General features: G+C 36.3%; 1 protein-coding gene across 4 annotated transcripts in view; it reads right to left on the bottom strand.

Annotated features, from left to right (window-relative positions):
- Positions 1–17,852, bottom strand: part of lyst (lysosomal trafficking regulator) — a 133,127-nt gene that overhangs the window by 99,513 nt on the left and 15,762 nt on the right. For all 4 annotated transcript variants that reach the window (XM_067422034.1, XM_067422035.1, XM_067422037.1 and 1 more), the window contains one exon: positions 8,879–8,970. In XM_067422034.1, the coding sequence (XP_067278135.1) occupies positions 8,879–8,970 (92 nt within the window). The remainder of the gene's footprint in view (positions 1–8,878; positions 8,971–17,852) is intronic.

Genomic DNA, 17,852 nt, shown 5'->3' with positions numbered 1-17,852 from the left:
GTAGAAGAAAATCTGCCACTGGTTTTTTATATTTACACAATCATGCTGTCTGTCAACAGCCTTTGAATGGGAGGGCAGTTAAGATGCTCACTATGTAGGGCGCTCACTAGGTTTGGTTCAATCATTAGTATAATGCAATTAACCATTCAAAACTTGATCAGTGAAATATAATTTATGGTATGCACACAGAATATGGCAGGGTTTTGACAGGCCACCGAAATGAATCAAAGATTTATTTGATAATTTAATGTGATGACACCTGCCGTCCTGCAGCACCGGGTTTCCGCTGATAGCCGTCTGCTTTAAAATGCTCAAAGGTTTCTATTTGCAATGTGTTCTATTTGCAGCACTGAGCATCAGTATTTTGACCTTCTTCAGCGGAAGTAAAGGCGTTGGGAGTACTAGATGAGATTCATCTGATATGAGGTAAAAAATAACAAAAATACTGTTGGGTTTATCGCAGAAACTGATTATTTCATGTTTTAAGACATCAATGTGTCGCCACAAGCCACAGGGTTTAATATGGATTCGTATGTCTGTGTGTTTTTTACTCTCATAGAAATACACCCCATTGACATCCATTATACGAGCAACGGTTGAGTTAAAAATCTTCATTTTTGTTCTACTGAAGAAACACCGACATCTCGGATGCCCGGGGGTCAGCAGATAAACATCACATTCTCATTTTTGGGTGAACTATTCCTTTAAATCAATCAAAACTAGGGTTTCATTTCACACACACACACACACACACACACACACACACACACACACACACACACACACACAAGGGATGTAACGATATCAAAATCTCACAGTACGATATTTATTGCGATATTGTGGAAAAGCTCACGGTACTGTTAAATAGCTCACGATAGTGTTTGTGATGATAATAGCGAAAAAATACTGACATTTATTCTGCTTTTGCCAGTCAACAGGCAATGTATTGTTGTATTCATGGATCCATGACAACATAAAACGCTGATCACAGTGCTTTTAACCCTTAAATGCATACCTCGGGTCGCGTCATTCACTACCCTGCTCCTCATTCATTTTTTAAAGTTAGACATCAACATTCTTAGTATTCCTCAATTAATCCATTTTAAACAATATAACAAGAAAACAATAATAGAATTATAATTGAATGCCTGTTTTTTCACTAGTATTTGTCAAAATTGTATAGGGTCGCTAACGACCCGAGGTGTGTAGGATTGTACGTATATATATATATATTTTTTTTTTGCACACTGATAAATTAATCTATAATAAGGAAAGAGGGCGCAATTCACTTTTATTCCACAAGGTGACAATGTCTGATACGCAATGACGAAGTGACGTTTCACTCATAGTTACCTCTGACAGAAAACGAAACAATAATTATAATCTGCAAAATGGCTTCAGTGATTTACTGCAGAGAGCAAGTACTAAACACAATCATATGTTAGTGTCACTGTCTCTTGATGATGGATGTGGTCAAGAAGCTGTCAGTGATCAAAATATTGATTTTGAAGACATTGAAAATGAGTTTGGAGAATATGCTCGAGATCGCAAATATGAGGCAGATGCTGAATATACTGGTAAACGAACTCTGACGAGGACAGACAATGATGGTATTAAACATCTGCTCAAACTGAATCCTTCCAAGCTCCAAAAGGTAACGAAATAGGTTTTATTTTATTCTTCTGTAAGTGTAACTAACATCAGGAGTTTTAAATATTATCATGACAGGTAGAAATCTATCCATGTTAAATATAGATCCGGGTCGCTAACGATCATGGTCTATGTAGTTAACAATGATTTGTTCTGCGGGACTGTGTTTACTCCTCTTGCTTTTTGACGGACACCTGTCCTTTTAATATTGTAACCCAACCACGACGATATCGTGACACGTTTACCACCGCGATAGCGTGATATCGTCAATATCGTAACATCCCTAACACACACACACACACACACACACACACACACACACTCGCTGTGTTTTCAGCCTCTGCCGCCTTACTATATGAGGATATAAAAGCATGAACTTCATCTCCAGAGTCACTTCATCAGCATTTTGCCATGTAAGCGTTTTGACAGCTTCAGTGATTATAACGGGAGTTTTCCCAAGAGTTCAGCTTCGTGTAACCCAAAGTGATTATAATGCTAGCTCCTAAATACACATCGCAAAGTTTCTGGATTGCCAAACATATTTAAATGCACAATTGAATCCAACTGACAGTGATAACCAAAGTACTGAAAGGAACTAAATACTGTATACTGTATCTGATACTGTATGTCAAATGATCTGTGCATTAAGTCATGGAGTGTAAATGCAAAAAAAGCAGACTATTTTTGACCCAAAAAATCCTGTATGGCTGTGTGAGGCCTGACAGGAACTACAGTGATGTTATGCAACAAGATTAGGCTTCATGGACACGGACAGCAGATCCTGTCATCAGACACGGACCCAAGCGTACTGTATCAGCCAGTTATTCCATCCACCACATCCACCGCTGGACACGACTTCAGCCGTCTCACTTTACCAAACCACAGTCAGCAGAACAAACCGTCTGGAGAACTTAGGAATAAGTTCTCCAGACGTAAGTTCTGGAGAACGTAGGAATTAACACACACACTGATTTATTTAACCTCATTTTTTTGAAGACATAAAGAGAAAGATTACAATGATTATCCATCATTACACAACAAAATTCTAAGTAATAAATTATATTTGAAAAGAAAAAGGATACTTTCACAAAATGATCAGGGTTAGGTTTTCACAAGAACGATGAAAATATGTATGTATGTATGTATGTATATATATATATATATATATATTTTATATATATATATATAAAATTAAATTGCAGCCTTAATAAGGAGTTAATATATATTTATTACTTATGCAGTGCAGACTGTTTGATTACTTTATTCAATTTCTGTAAATTACACAAATATGAGATGTATTATAATAGGTTTATGCTGAGATTGTTTTAAGTTCACTTAAAGGGACAGTGAAATGCTGTTTCATGCATACTGAGCTTTTTACACTGTTAAAGACTTGGATTCCCATCCTAAACATAGACAAAGTTTCAAAAACTAATGTTGGACGTTTGATGGAGTATTTCTGTGTCAAAAATACTCCTTCCGGTTTCTCATAAGTTTCGGAGAGTTTTTTTCGAGTATGGGTCTACTTGACGTTAATAGAGCGGAAGGTCCTCGTATGGGCCGTACGGCTCTTCTCCCGGTAGGGTGCGCGCGCGCGTGACTAGAGCGAGAGAGGAAATGCACGGCCATAAACACTCTCAGGTGCAGATCCAGTCGTCCGTGAACACTTATGACGCGCCGCGCTCCACTTTATTCCTATGGGTGACGTCAAGCGACTTCAACGCTTCAGCACAGCATTCCGGGAAGGCAGCGCTGCATTTGAACCGATTTGAAAGCAGAAATGACGGGAAGCGGCACAACATCGCTTCCGTTCCCGTCGCAAAGTGGATCTACACCGTTTATTGCTGTCAGAGGAATTAACCAAATCATACCAAAGAAGTGTGTTTTTGACGGAGCGGTCCCAGCGATAAAGGTTCGGTCCTGCTTTGGAAGCAGCCGGTGAGTAAAACTGTTTCAAATGTCTGAGCTGTTGGCTACCGTCGCGTGAGTAAACATCAGTAAACGACACGATCGTGTGCTTCGTCATTCAAATGCGCTAACGGTTACTTCATTGTTGTTCTCTGTATAACGTTACACTAGTCTGACGTGCAAAACCGTTTTTGCTTGCTACTGCTAAGGTTTAGTCGGTTTAGAAGGTTTATAATATAATAAAACTAAAGACTTTTCGGAGATATGAAGGATGCAATACTACTCTATAGGTACTCAAGACTGACATGAGATTGACTGAAACTGAGTGTTTCACCCCCTCTTTAAATTAAAAGTTCTTTTTTTTAAGCCTAATAAATGTTGAAATTTATATAACTTTCAATTATACTGTAATGTTGAATGTATATCATTATTGTTTAGGAAAAAAATCATAGGGACATAAGTACCAGTGATACTGGCCTTCATTCACAAAAATATGCCATTACAACAAATATTGTCTAAGTCTAATATTGTCTAAAATGTACTGTTTTTAAGTATTAAATATTAAAATCGCTGATGTTTTTGATTAATAACAGAAAAAGTTTGATTCAATTGTAATTTTTTTTTAATCCATTGACAGCACAAATACACACACACACACACACACACACACACACACACACACACACACACACACACACACACACACACACACACACACACACACACACACACACACACGTCGTGTTTCCATGTTTTACAGGGACTTTCCATAGGCATAATGGATTTCATACTGTACAAACTGTACATCCTATCCCCCTACACTGCCCCTGCCCCTAAACCTACCCATCACAGGGATCATTCTGCATTTTTACTTTCTCAAAAAAACTCCTTCTGTGTGATTTATAAGATGTTTTCCTCATGGGGACCTAAAAATGTCCCCACAAGGACAAGGATTTCGGATATTGCCATCTTTGTGGGGACATTTTGTCCCCATAACGTAGGGATTACCAGGCCACACACACACACACACACACACACACACACACACACACACACACACACACACGTATATATCTGTGTTCCTACACCTTTTCCTTTCAAAATGTCATACTTTTTCCAAAACTCAAAATTCCCAAACCTCTCTCTTCATGCAGCATTATATTTGGTATAGTCTATAGTAGAATCATCTGTAGATTTTTTCTCAAAGTTTTCTTCCACTGGTTTTCTTGAAGTGATAGCATGTGCTTGCATGTTGAGAAGGACCTATAACCTGCATATATTCACCTCATATACGACACATCGGTTTGATGCTGTAATCATGGTTTGATGTTGCACGACCACATGCTGGAGTAACACATGCACGTTTGTTTATTGAAGTTCAAAAGAGACCTGTATCATGTATTATATATACCGGCATGCCCTAAAGACATGCTCTGTGCCACACAGCTCTCAAATGCGAATTTAAAAAGACATGCTCTGTGCTACACAATTTTAGCATTTTTAAATGCTTTACGTCACAGCTCTACCACACCCCACCTGAAGGTGCATTAAAGACACGCCTCTTTAAATCTAAAGTACCCAGAAACACACACAGTATCGGACGTACCTCCAATAACCAGTCTGCAGTGGAACTCAAAATCTCCACCATCAATCTCATGGTCGTAGTAAACTGTCTTGACTGAGCCGCGAAAATCAAGCCTGCGTTCGCATGCCTCTGTGCTTCACTAATGACTGAAATTTCTGCCCTGCTCCGTAAATACCATTAAATTGGAATTTCAGATGGAAGCCGTCCAGATTTTGAGTTGATCAGTGCATCACATGAAAGCATGTGATGTCACATGGGGCAGGCTGGGAAACTTCTGGTCAAGCCCGGGGGTGACTTGGAGTAATTCGATTTTGTAGTAAAGCTTAGATGGTGAACCTGCCATTTGTCAGACGCAGAAACAATCCTATTACTTGCTTACCCCTCGGCATTAGAACAAAAAAAGGAAAAGGAAAGAAGACATTTTTCTAAATATCTTCGTTTGTGTTCAACAGAAGAAAGCAGGGTCATTTCGTGGAAGGGAATATAACACATCAATATGTTCTCTAAGTGTAAACATCTAGGAAGCACAAAATGAATTGTATTAGCAACACTACAAAGTTTGAAAAATACCTTTTCCAACAGATCTCTATTCATTTTCATTTAATTATACAAAAGTTAGCTTAAAGTTTGAATAGCTCTGCTCCCAAACACTAGAATATGGAAATAACTTTTACCGAACCTTCTGACCACACCGCACTGATGTGGTTTTTCAGTAGTTTCGTCTTGTTTTACGGCTCAAATATCTAAAAGATTCTTAGATCAACATACATTTACTTGAGAAGCAAAATTACATAAGATAAGAAATCTTGTGATCTTGTTAAAGTGGTTTTATGCTTAAAGACAAGCAACAAATATCTGCAAATGTGTTCAGAAAAATCAACTTAATTCAAAAGGAAGTCATTTTCATATCCAATGACAGATACTTGTTCTTGTTTTAGGCATAAACTCAGAAAACAAGACTTAATTTCTTCATTTTGCAAGTAAATGTCAAGTTTTAATGGTTAAATTACATTTAAAAAGCATGTCAAATTGAAATCATGAAACATACAATTTACCAGCAATTCATTAAAAGTTTAACAAAAATAAATACATTTTTGGGGCTATGAAATAAGTTACATTTAATCTCAAATTCATTTATTTTGACCAAATTCTGTGTTTTCCATTTGGGGTGAACTATTTATTTATTTATGATCTTTTCATCCAAAACTTGACAAAAATGCCTGATGTCAAAATGGATCATCAGAATGATTTGGTTTAATTCCTCCCAGAAGCGTCTAACACGATTGCGTTCCCAAAGCATCCAGGATTCCTACACATTTCCCATTTCAAATTTCCAAACCTATGAGTAGATTTTCAGACCATATTTAACATAAATGGTTCATACTGCATTATTTTCAGATTAATATTTAGTATATAGTACAGTAATTTTTCCATAGATTTTATCGAAGTGACAACAAACAAAGCCCCAAAAATAATAAAAATGAAAATAAATATACAGACTTTTGCATGCACACAACAAACTTTTTTTTTCTTTTTTCAGTTCATCTGAATTATTGTTTGTTTTTTTTTGCAACATATTGCTAATATGAAATTCTAAGAATTTGATTCTGAAATACATTTTGTGACATGTATGCACTATACTATCTACATATATGGAACAGCCCTCCCATTTTATTATCACTATTATTGCTGTGCATGTTAATAATAAACTCATAACCTGATATCCTGTTCCACTTCGACAATATGCCTCTGGTAAAGTGGATCAAATGAAAAATTATTCTTAATGTATGAAAAATAAGGAACGTTTGGAACAACATATAAATCATGGCACTTTTAATTTCTGGGTGAACTATTCCTAAAACAAAGTAATTACTCCATTATCTCACTTAAAGCAGATAAAAGCTTTGAAACGGTCAAAGGGTTTCATATGCAATAATCATACATCAGACGGGCTGTAGCTTAGTCCAGTTTCCCTGTCTCGGCTAAAGTTTCAGGAACTGCACATGATCATGAGATAAAGATTAGGAGCTGAGAAAACACACTTAATTGAGCGCACGGCATGTAGTCACTCGGCCAGACAAAGACAGCCTTTTCATCGCTCGCCTCAAACGATCAGCTTCACTCTCAACACAATGCTAATTAACATGAGCTCTAGATGCTCTGATTCTGAGTTGATTTAAACTGGTTCAACTGACCGGGGGTAGATCTGTAATTCGGCATTGAGATAAAATACCCAAAATACATTGATCAAGATCTGTGGTCTGATGTGTTCGTGAAATATCTCAAAAAGTTGCAGTAAGCTACAGAGACACTAAAGGGACAGGGTGATGAAAAAAATATAGGCCTATTTATTTCAATGTTTTTGCATTCCCGAATTTCTCGGGGTGAAAACTCAAAAGCATTTAAATATTATATAAAGAAGTTATTCAAAATCTTACTCGACTGTCATGATCAAATGACCACATTTTCACAATATTTTAGGTGAACTATTCCTTTAAAGGAGACATATGCCCATTTTCACATAAATCTCTGGCGTCCCCAGAATGTGCCTGTGACGTTTCAGCTCAAAACACCCCACAGATAATTTATTATAGCTTGTCAAATTTGCCCTTATTTGGGTGTGAGCAAAAACGCGCCATTTTTGTGTGTGTGTCCCTTTAAATGCAAATGAGCTGCTGCTCACCGTCCCCCTTCCAGAAGAGGGCGGATCCTTTAAGCTTTGGATACAACATCAACAACAAAACAGGCCAATCTCACTCAGCCAAAATGTCAGAAATAACCAATTGTGGAGTGCAGACTTGGATGTTTGAACCGGAGTCGGACACAGGTGAGAGACTCAGGAAGAGGTTGACTCTTTTAAACGCACCTGGACGTTTCTGAATGGCTGGTGGATGACAAGTTGATTCAACTCATCGACTAGCATGTACCATCATGTTAATCTATAAATTGTTGGTGCTCGTGTGGGAAGGTAACACGTCCGTTACCCGACTATACAATGCATAATAGATGTGCGTTAATGAATTACGGAGACGGTGAGCGTTATTGGGATAAAACTTATGACACCCCTCAAGTCTCTGTGAATACAGTCAGAGATGATGGTAACTTTAGCCATATCAGCCGTACTCTAGAAAGCTCATTCAGAAAGGAAATCTGCAAACATTCACAAAATATAAATATTTGTTCTGGATATGAATCAAAGGCATTGACCCATGCCTCAGAAACAACTTTTTAAATCCAGTGTTGTACTGACCCACGTTGAAGTGGTCATTTGTAAAATTATTTGCGCAAATAAATGACATTTTAATGACATTCTTCAGCATATTTGTAGTGGCTCGGATGTAGGGAGTCTGTGAGACTCGTATGTTCAACAACAGAACATCTGTGATGTTTTTTCGGGCAGACATTGTAATACTCGAGCACTAACAGCGAGTAAAAAGAAATGGCGTCTGTGCTTCTCACTCAGGGGCGTGTCTCTGCTGAACGAGCCAATCATCAACAGTCATGGGCGGGGCTTCCCTACTCTTAGAAGAGTAGAGGGAAATATGAAACAGCACGTTATTTGATAGGGGAATATAAAAAAGTAATGGGTTTATTTTTACCATTATAGACTGGTTGTTAACACACACTGTGGACACACATCTGTGTTCAAACACCTTATTAAAGTACATTTTGCATAATATGGCACCTTTAAGCGCAGGCAGTTCGTCACTAAAAAGACACTTAAACACAGCTCACCAGAATTTGAGTGCATCCTTTCCTCTCGGGTCACTGAGGTGCCGCACACAGTGAAACGTGCACAGAAAACTCTCCAAGCACTGAAGACTGACCTGGAATCAGAGGAAAACAAACATTTCTGTCATGAAAAAGATTGCATTGATGAACTTGATATTGCATTGTCTTTTGAGGAAGCATTCATGTTTGTAGCACAGGACTTATGCAGGATTAGTTTAATACTACTGGTTAATAGCTATAACTTTGAACATTTGTAATTGTGCTTCTTGAATTAAGCAAGTGGCCTGGTAAGATGCTTGGCAATGTGAACTTTAGAAGTGCATCAAACACTCATTTCAATCAAGCAATAACGTCTTGTTTTAAACATGTCCTCTGTAAATGTGTTCTACATATATGTATGAAAAAGAGACGCACATTGTCATTGGACAGTTTTTAATCAATAAAGACCCCCTTCACTCGACCAGTGAGCGCGCAAAACATCCAAAGACGTCTCTGTTTCTCCTGCCAGCCTTCATTTACTGGAACAGACACACAATAATCACATTACATGGAGCAACTTCCACTCACATGAGCGAGTGAGTAAGAGGCCAGACGCGGAGAACACACTCCAGCTGCTGAAGCAACATCATGCTACGCCTCAAATCACTCAAGAACTGGTCAAGGGTCATATTTCAATCAATAAATAAATAAAAATAAATGAATAAATAATAAGTGGGTAAAAATAATAATAATTATTATTATTTCAGGACCATTAAGACTTTTTTTATGTATTTTGCATGACTATTATACAAAAAAGAAACATTAATAATTATTTAAATAATAGCATAACTAATATATACATCAAAATAACAATACGAATACTAATAATGAAGAATCTCACAAAACCAGTAAAGATTTAATATCATATTAAAAATAAATAATGATATGAATAAATAATGTCACGAAACCTGTCAAGAACTTGTTACAACAAATAAACAAAATACAATAATAAAATAATAATAAACGAAGTATTGTTATTGTTTTATATAAATCGTATTATAGTATTATATTGTATACAATTTATATAAGAAATAATAATAATAAAAATTATATTAAATTAAGAATCCCACAAAACCGGTCAAGATTTAATAGCATATATCAAACCGAAAAATAATAATAATAATAATTAAATAATAATAATGATGATATAAATTGTCTCGAAACCTGTGAAGAACTTATCATATTTCAACCCCCAAAAATAAAAATACAATCATACAAAAAATTAATTATTACATTAAACATGATAATAATACTAATTATTATTAATATTTTATATAATTATTATTATATCATTAATCATCATATTTCAAAACAAATAAATAAAGAATAAATAATAATGATATGAACTAATGTCAGGAAACCTGTTAATAAATAAACCTGTTAATTAAAAAACCTGTTAATTAAATCCCCCAAAAGAAATAAAATACAATAATTATAATAATTATACAATAATACATAAACATAATAATAATCTTTATATAATTATTATTATTAGTGTAATATTAAGAAATAAAATACATATTTATATAAAGACATTTCCATATAAATGAAACCTATTTTATGACAATGAAGTTTTTTTTTTTTGCATTACTGTAATGCAAAAAATGTTGACTGTTAATTAAAATGTATTTAAATGATAAAATGCCAGATCAAAAATCAGTCAAACACAATGAAACTCGAGGAATGTTGATCCTGTGAGGATTTGCATCTGCAGACTGAGCCTTTAAACTGTTAACCGTGGGGGTTAATGCCGTCAGCTCTGACTGATCCTCCAGCTGTCAAACTCCACACACACGTCTGAGTGCCCTTCACTAATCCACCGCATTAACACGGACACAACCGGCTTCAGAAAGAGTATTTAAAAATGTCTGACTGACATGCTTTGCTCTCTTTTGGGTGAATCTCAAAAAACCTGTCAGGAGGAACACAACAAAAACCCCAAAACGTGCATTAAAATAGTACTTTTCTCAGCATTTGTCTGTTCTCTGCATTATTCAGGTGATATTGTGATGGACACATAAAACATTTCTTGAGTTTGTGGCTAAATTTCCTTAATTTGCTGATTCCTACAGCCTAGAGCAGTTTCAACAGCTCTATACAAACAAACCACTTCCTATTTTAGTGTTAGTCACCTCAAACAACCTCGCAATATCATATTCACCTAAAACAGATGCAGGACATGCCAGTGGATAAGCCTCAAATCTCACACCAGCTGACCAAAATGGATGAATCTCATGAAACTTGTCCGATATCATGACAGGGTCATAAATTAATTTCACACCGCACGCGTCGCGAATGAAAACTGAAACATGATAAATCTGTTCGTTTTGATGATCATCTCTATCGTGGACATGCTCACGTGCCACATGCAATTCTTCATCATCATGAAATATAATCTGCATGCGTTTTAAAGCAATATCAATCTCATCTTGAGCACACACACTCGATGCATGCACACAGAGAGCTGGATGTATGTAGCCTGGATGCCAGCCGAACTTAGCCCCGCCCACAACATTTTTAGGTCGGGCAGTTCGGTCTGGACTCGATCCATAGAGGAGTAATTATCCCTGAACAGAAACTGTTCGGACCAATGAGATCATCAGGGCGGGCTTTAGACAATGACGGACAGATGATCAACAGTAACGTAATCATCACGTCATCAAAGGGGCTTGGGATATATTTGTTCGAATCCTAAACGGAGAGCTTGTTTGTATCTGCATCACCTTCACTATTTCTCTCAGAAATGATGATCATGTTGGGTAAGTACTCTGAGTATCAGTAAATTATTTTATTTTTTTACAAAGCCGGCAAAGATCGTGTATTCCAGCCTGATTTCAGCGCACGTGCAGACAGGGTTGCCAAGTTTTTCCAACAAAACCTGCCAACTACTAGCCCTAAACAATAACTTCTCGGGGGGGTTCTCCGGGGAAAAAATGACGTTTGTGGGGTAAAATGTGTGTTATTTTGGCAAGGTTGCTGCTAAAATTCCACTCATGGGTCTATATATCACATAATAGTCGCTTCAACCCGCGGACATAGAAAACAACCCTCGGAAAAAAACGCGGACTTGGCAACACAGTGCAGTTGAGCTCTGTAGACATTTGACAATGTGTCGCTCCGTTGCTCTGATTGGTTGTAGGTCTATCCAATTAAAGTCTTTCCTGGTTGGGTTGAAACACGCCCCATAATCACAGCCCAATGGAGCATCAGACTCATATTCTGACTAGAGCTGAGTATGAACACGTCAGGCTAGGATGTAGGTGTGTCTGTGAGTATTAAACTAGACTAGTTCTCTTTCATTAACCTGTCAAATGCACACAAGGTTATGTCAGAAACACACAAAGTTCACATGAAAGCTGATTATGTCTGTGCACTTATGCAGCAAGTACAGAAATCCTGTGTGTGTATTAGATCTGTGTATTAATGTGATAATATTCAGTACCTGCTGCTATATCTGCTGTTAATACGAATCAAACAACAGAAGAAAAGCAGAAAATCACTCAATGCTCTCTGACTGAATAACTTTAGTAGCTTTAATAAGAACACATTTCTTACTTGAGTGCTCCACAGATGAGGAGATAAACATGGCGGACTGTGTACAGCTCTCTGAGGGCGGGTCTATGCTAATACGGCACTGTCCATCAACACTCGTGGGCGGGGCCTGTGAAATGTGACATCACTGTTCTAAGAAACTGCTTATGATTTATGAGGATTAAAAAAAACGAGTGGGTGAATTTTTACTCTTATAGGGTGGATGTGTACACATACTCCCAACATGCATTTATGTTCAAACACCTTATAAAAGTACATTTTGCATAATAGGTGCCCTTTAAATAAAAAAATAAAATCATCACATACTACCTGACAAACCTTGTCCATAACATGACAGGTTCATTATAAAATTAAAATAAATTAATAAATATTAAAAAAAAAAAAAAGAAAAAAAAAAGATTCGCACTACCTAACCTAAATGGAAAGGGAATTCACACTCGTCTTCAGTGAACATTAAGCCCCGCTTTTTTTGAGATCGGATTGGTCATTATTTTGACAATGACAAGCGCTGTTAGAGCGGTCAAGCAGACCAGCCTAAAAATAAAATGTTTTGAATGGTCTGTCAACAAACAACAAACAGAGCGGTACGTAATGGAGAACAACATTAAGAAATATCATTAAAAATGGGATTTGACCATTTACAATTATTGGTGTGTGTGTGTGTATTGGGCGCTATGGTGGTTACGTCCCTGTGTAGACCCACAGGGCATAATTTAATTTGAATTGAATCGTAGCCTTTGTGGTTTCACAACAGCACTAGTCTAAATTATTAGCAATTAGCAATAGTCTTAACCATTTAAAAAAAAATAATGATTTAGACTAGTGATGTTGTGAAACCACAAAGTAATTGAAAAGTAATCAAAAAATGCATTACTTTTCAAAATAATTTTTGGTTACAAAGATATGTCTCTGTGGAACCGTTGTAATCGTTGACACAATTTGCATTTGTAGAAAAACTGTTTCATTAAAATATCTCAAAATAGCAAGTCACAGCCTAGAAACATCTTTTTTTAACAGGTTTAACTCACTCAGTCCTATAACACACTCTGCATACAACTTGTTAGTAGTGTCAAAGGTTTCAAGGCAGGGTTATTAAAGAGGTCATGACCTTATGTAGGCTTCAGACACTCACCAGAGAATCAGGGTCCCACTATATGAGCATCAGATGAAGCTCAATGGACAGCGAGGGGCACGTGGAAACATGGGACACAGGAGAGAAAGAGACTGATGGAATGAGATGAACAGAAGATGACGACACAGAGAAGAAAACAAAATGAACAGAAGGACAGTGAAGCAGGAAGGCTAAGGAGGATGTAACTGTAAGTGGTATGCAGATTAAGAGAGAGAATCAGATCAAGGTTCAATCTTATCTATCTGAACAAACAGATCACGGTATACAAAGTTCCTCTCACTTTCAGGGATCTTTTACTTTCACTTGTAATGCTTTCATATTTACTCATGGTTACACATACAGGTTCCTTAAACCAATCATCTGAGACTCAAGTGTCATGTGACAACCCACTATAGAGTTATGTCAACACTGGCACTCTCAAACCCTTCAAAGACAGTAGGTCTTACTTTAATATTTAAAGGTGACCTATTATGATCCTTTTTGATGTGACATTCGTCTCTGATGTCTGTGACTCAAAATACCCCACAGATTATCTATTACATCATGTTGTTAATGCCATTTTTTGAGAGGAAGTAAAAAATAATGTTTTGGTACATGTATCTTTAAATGCAAATGAGCTGCTGGCAAAAAGCAGCGCACACTCATCTCACAAAAACAGGCCACAGAATTGATTATTTTACATATTTTGTGCTTCAGTAGATAAAGGTCTATTGTTTTGCATTTGAGGAGAATAGAGCGCTAGGAATCGTTCTTCACACTGAAATTTAAAACTGTTAAAATAATATATATGTATAGGAGCGGCGCGCTGTGACTCACACAATGAAAGAATCTTATTAGTATATCTTGTTCTGACCTATAATAATGTTGATTCATTAAAAATATGTGCTCTACATTTAAAAGAAATATCTTTTAATTTTATAGTATTTAGCATATATAAAATTGTTTCCCCCTTGTTTATCATTTTTTGACATTACACAAATTAGCACAGAAGCCTAAAATACTTTCTTGACTGTTGTCATGTCACAAGCTGTCATTAGATTAGTGTGATTTGTGGATGAATCAGGTTGCAGTTTATAACATTTTTCAAATGTTTATAAAAACAAAAAATAAATGTTTGTGTTATATATTTTGGTTGCAGTTGTGAGTTAATAAAAATGTAACTGGTTGTGCAAAATGGGCGTATAATATAATATCGAAATATTGATTGATTTACCACTGAATCGTATCGTAAATCTTTTTGAGGTATTTGGAAAATGTATGAGAATCAATATCATATCGAATCGTGATGAACTGTCTAATTTAATGCTATATCTGCTGTTAATATGAATCAAAAACAAGAGAACAACAGAAAATCACTCACTGCTCTCGAATGAATAACTTTAGTAGCTTTAATAAGTTCCATTAGGAAATAATGCCCTTAGTTCCAGTGAAAGGAACTCTTAATGCTTCAGCATAAGACATTTTGGACAATTTTATGCTCCCAACTTTTTGGGAGCAGTTTGGGGACGGCCCCTTCCTGTCCCAGCATGACACAAAGCGTCGGTCCATAAAGACATGGATGAGGAGTTTGGTGTGGAGGAACTTGACTGGCCTGCACAGAGTCCTGAGCTCAACCCGATAGAACAGCTTTGGGATGAATTAGAGCGGAGACTGAGAGCCAAGCCTTCTCGTCCAACATCAGTGCCGGACCTCACAAATGAGCTTCTAGAAGAACGGGCAAAAATCCCCATAAACACACTCCTAAACCTTGAGGAAAGCCTTCCCAGAAGAGCTGAAGCTGTTAGAGCTGCAAAGGGTGGGCCGACTCCATATTAAACCCTACGGATTAACAATGGGATGCAGGGATGGAAATTAGCACCCGCCACCAGCCAAATGCGGGTGATTTTGAGTTGTGACGGGTAAACTCGCTTCACCTACCGGCCACCGTGGCGGGTAAATAAAAATAGCATACTGTTTCCCCTCTTTATAAACTGTGTTCAGTGCATGCGAGTGCGGCTGTATGTCCGAATATGACCAGTCGTTTTTGCCGTCATTACCCAGATGTAGTGCCAGAAGACGCGAATAAGAACTCGTGCTCGTGCTGAGAGAAGGTCCGTCACTGTCATCCGGAAGCGCGCACCCGTCTCACAGCGCAGAAATATTGAGTTCTCTTTCAAGTCTTGTGCTTAAACAGACAAACTCACACAAAAAGTATGCCAACATATTCATCTTGATGAGTATTCTAGCAGACATAGTCTGAATATGCCTTAAATGAACTTTCGTGAAAGATGACGCATATCCTTCTATTAGGTCTTAAAGGGGAAGTCGCCTTTACTGCTATCTGTTTAATGTCAAACAAAAGGACATCACTCACTGCTCTTGATTGAATAGCTTTGTAAGTTTAGTAAGGATTAATCTTTCATTTAAACAGTTAAATATGCAGTTATTTTGCATTTGATTACTTTATTCAATTTCTGTACATTTCTGCAGACCAGTAGACCTGTACATTATTATTTAATGTACACGAGTGAGGTTGAGTTAAACATTTTAGTTTGAATTTTATTTTATACTGTGGGTTGTTGCAATGTGCTAAATAAATATTTGCATAATTTGTAATTGATTTATTATTTGAAACTTTAATATTAATTAATGCAATTGCAATGCCTTGATTTTTAGTAAAGTTACACAGTCATAGCATTAGCCATAAATGCAATGGATAATTGGCATAATTTCTTTTAGTGCTTCGGTTTCAGCCAATAATTTTTATTTCTGTGCATCCCTACTGATAATGTTCTGCTCGGTGTGTCGTCAACACGCTTCAGGAGATGCCAAAACTAGTAGTTTCATTGTTGGTACTAAAAACCTAAAACTGGAAGCCATAAAAGATCACGAATCATCCAAATGCCACATCCAGGTAAAAAAAAAAAAAAGAGAGAGAGAGAGAACACAGAGCCCTACTCATTTAATGAAATGTATATCAGTTTATGGTTTGTGTATCATCAAGAGTGAAAAAATGTCAGTATTTCATTGAGACTTGAGATTAAATAAACAGCTTAAGTATTGTAGAGCTTGTAGTATTAATTTTCACGTGCAGTTACACATTTTCGGTTAAAAACAAGAAAGTGGCTGTAAAAACATGGAGTGGCTGGTAGATTTTGAAATCCACCAGCCACAGTGGCCGGTGGACAAAAAATTTAATTTCCATCCCTGATAGGATGGCATTAAAGTTCATGAGCATGTAAAGGCAGACGTCACAAAACGTTTGCCAATATAGTGTATGCTGAAAAATATAGTATGCAACTGTATTCCAAACATAGCCTGTGACTGCAAAGATTCAGACTCTGCTTCCCTTCTTCAGTCTTATTTACAGCCACAGTGTTTTCCACGAGGTCACATTGGATCATAATTCCCCAAAGTTCATGTGACCCAAGAGCTGGACTTCTCAATAAAAGCACTGATACAGTGTCACTGGATACTCAAGGAAAAAAACACCCTTTTACAGGAATGGGTCGTGTTTCCTGTGAGCTCTGTTTGCCAAAGAGTCACGCTAGTGAACTCCACAAAACATGAATAAAACAGCAGCGCTCATATCACGGGATTGATGACATTAATGGAAATACATTAGATTTACAGACACATTAGACTACAAACAACTTTCTCAAGCATCGCAGCACAAATATTCATTATGAATGATCTAATTTTATTAACGCATGCACGTTATGCATATTGCCAGTAAAGTTATATTTTTAATTTAATTTGCTTCTGAAAATGCTTCACAAAAAAATTGGGCATTAGTAAAACTAGTTTGCTGGTGATTTTTTCAGGAAATACATCATACAACCTTGTTTTAAACACTGTACAAATGATAATCCCACAACTAATGCAAGTGATATTAAAAACTATTTCAATCATCATTCAAACTCAAATGCATTTTAACTTTAGGATGCCTAAATTAAATCTTTCACCTCAGAACTTTTATTTTAATATTATTTATATCCTATTATATTAAACATATAAAAATATATAAATATATTACAGATTTTGAATTGGCTTTTATTTTAATATTATTTATATCCTATTATATTAAACATATAAAAATATATAAATATATTACAGATTTTGAATTGGCTTTTATTTTAATATTATTTATATCCTATTATATTAAACATATAAAAATATATAAATATATTACAGATTTTGAATTCGCTTTTATTTTAATATTATTTATATCCTATTATATTAAACATATAAAAATATATAAATATATTACAGATT

This window comes from Pseudorasbora parva, chromosome 17 (assembly GCF_024679245.1).
Source record: "Pseudorasbora parva isolate DD20220531a chromosome 17, ASM2467924v1, whole genome shotgun sequence".
NCBI classification, from domain to species: Eukaryota; Metazoa; Chordata; class Actinopteri; order Cypriniformes; family Gobionidae; genus Pseudorasbora; species Pseudorasbora parva.
Note: the sequence above shows the minus strand (reverse complement) of the source record. Positions and strands in the feature narration are given on the sequence as shown.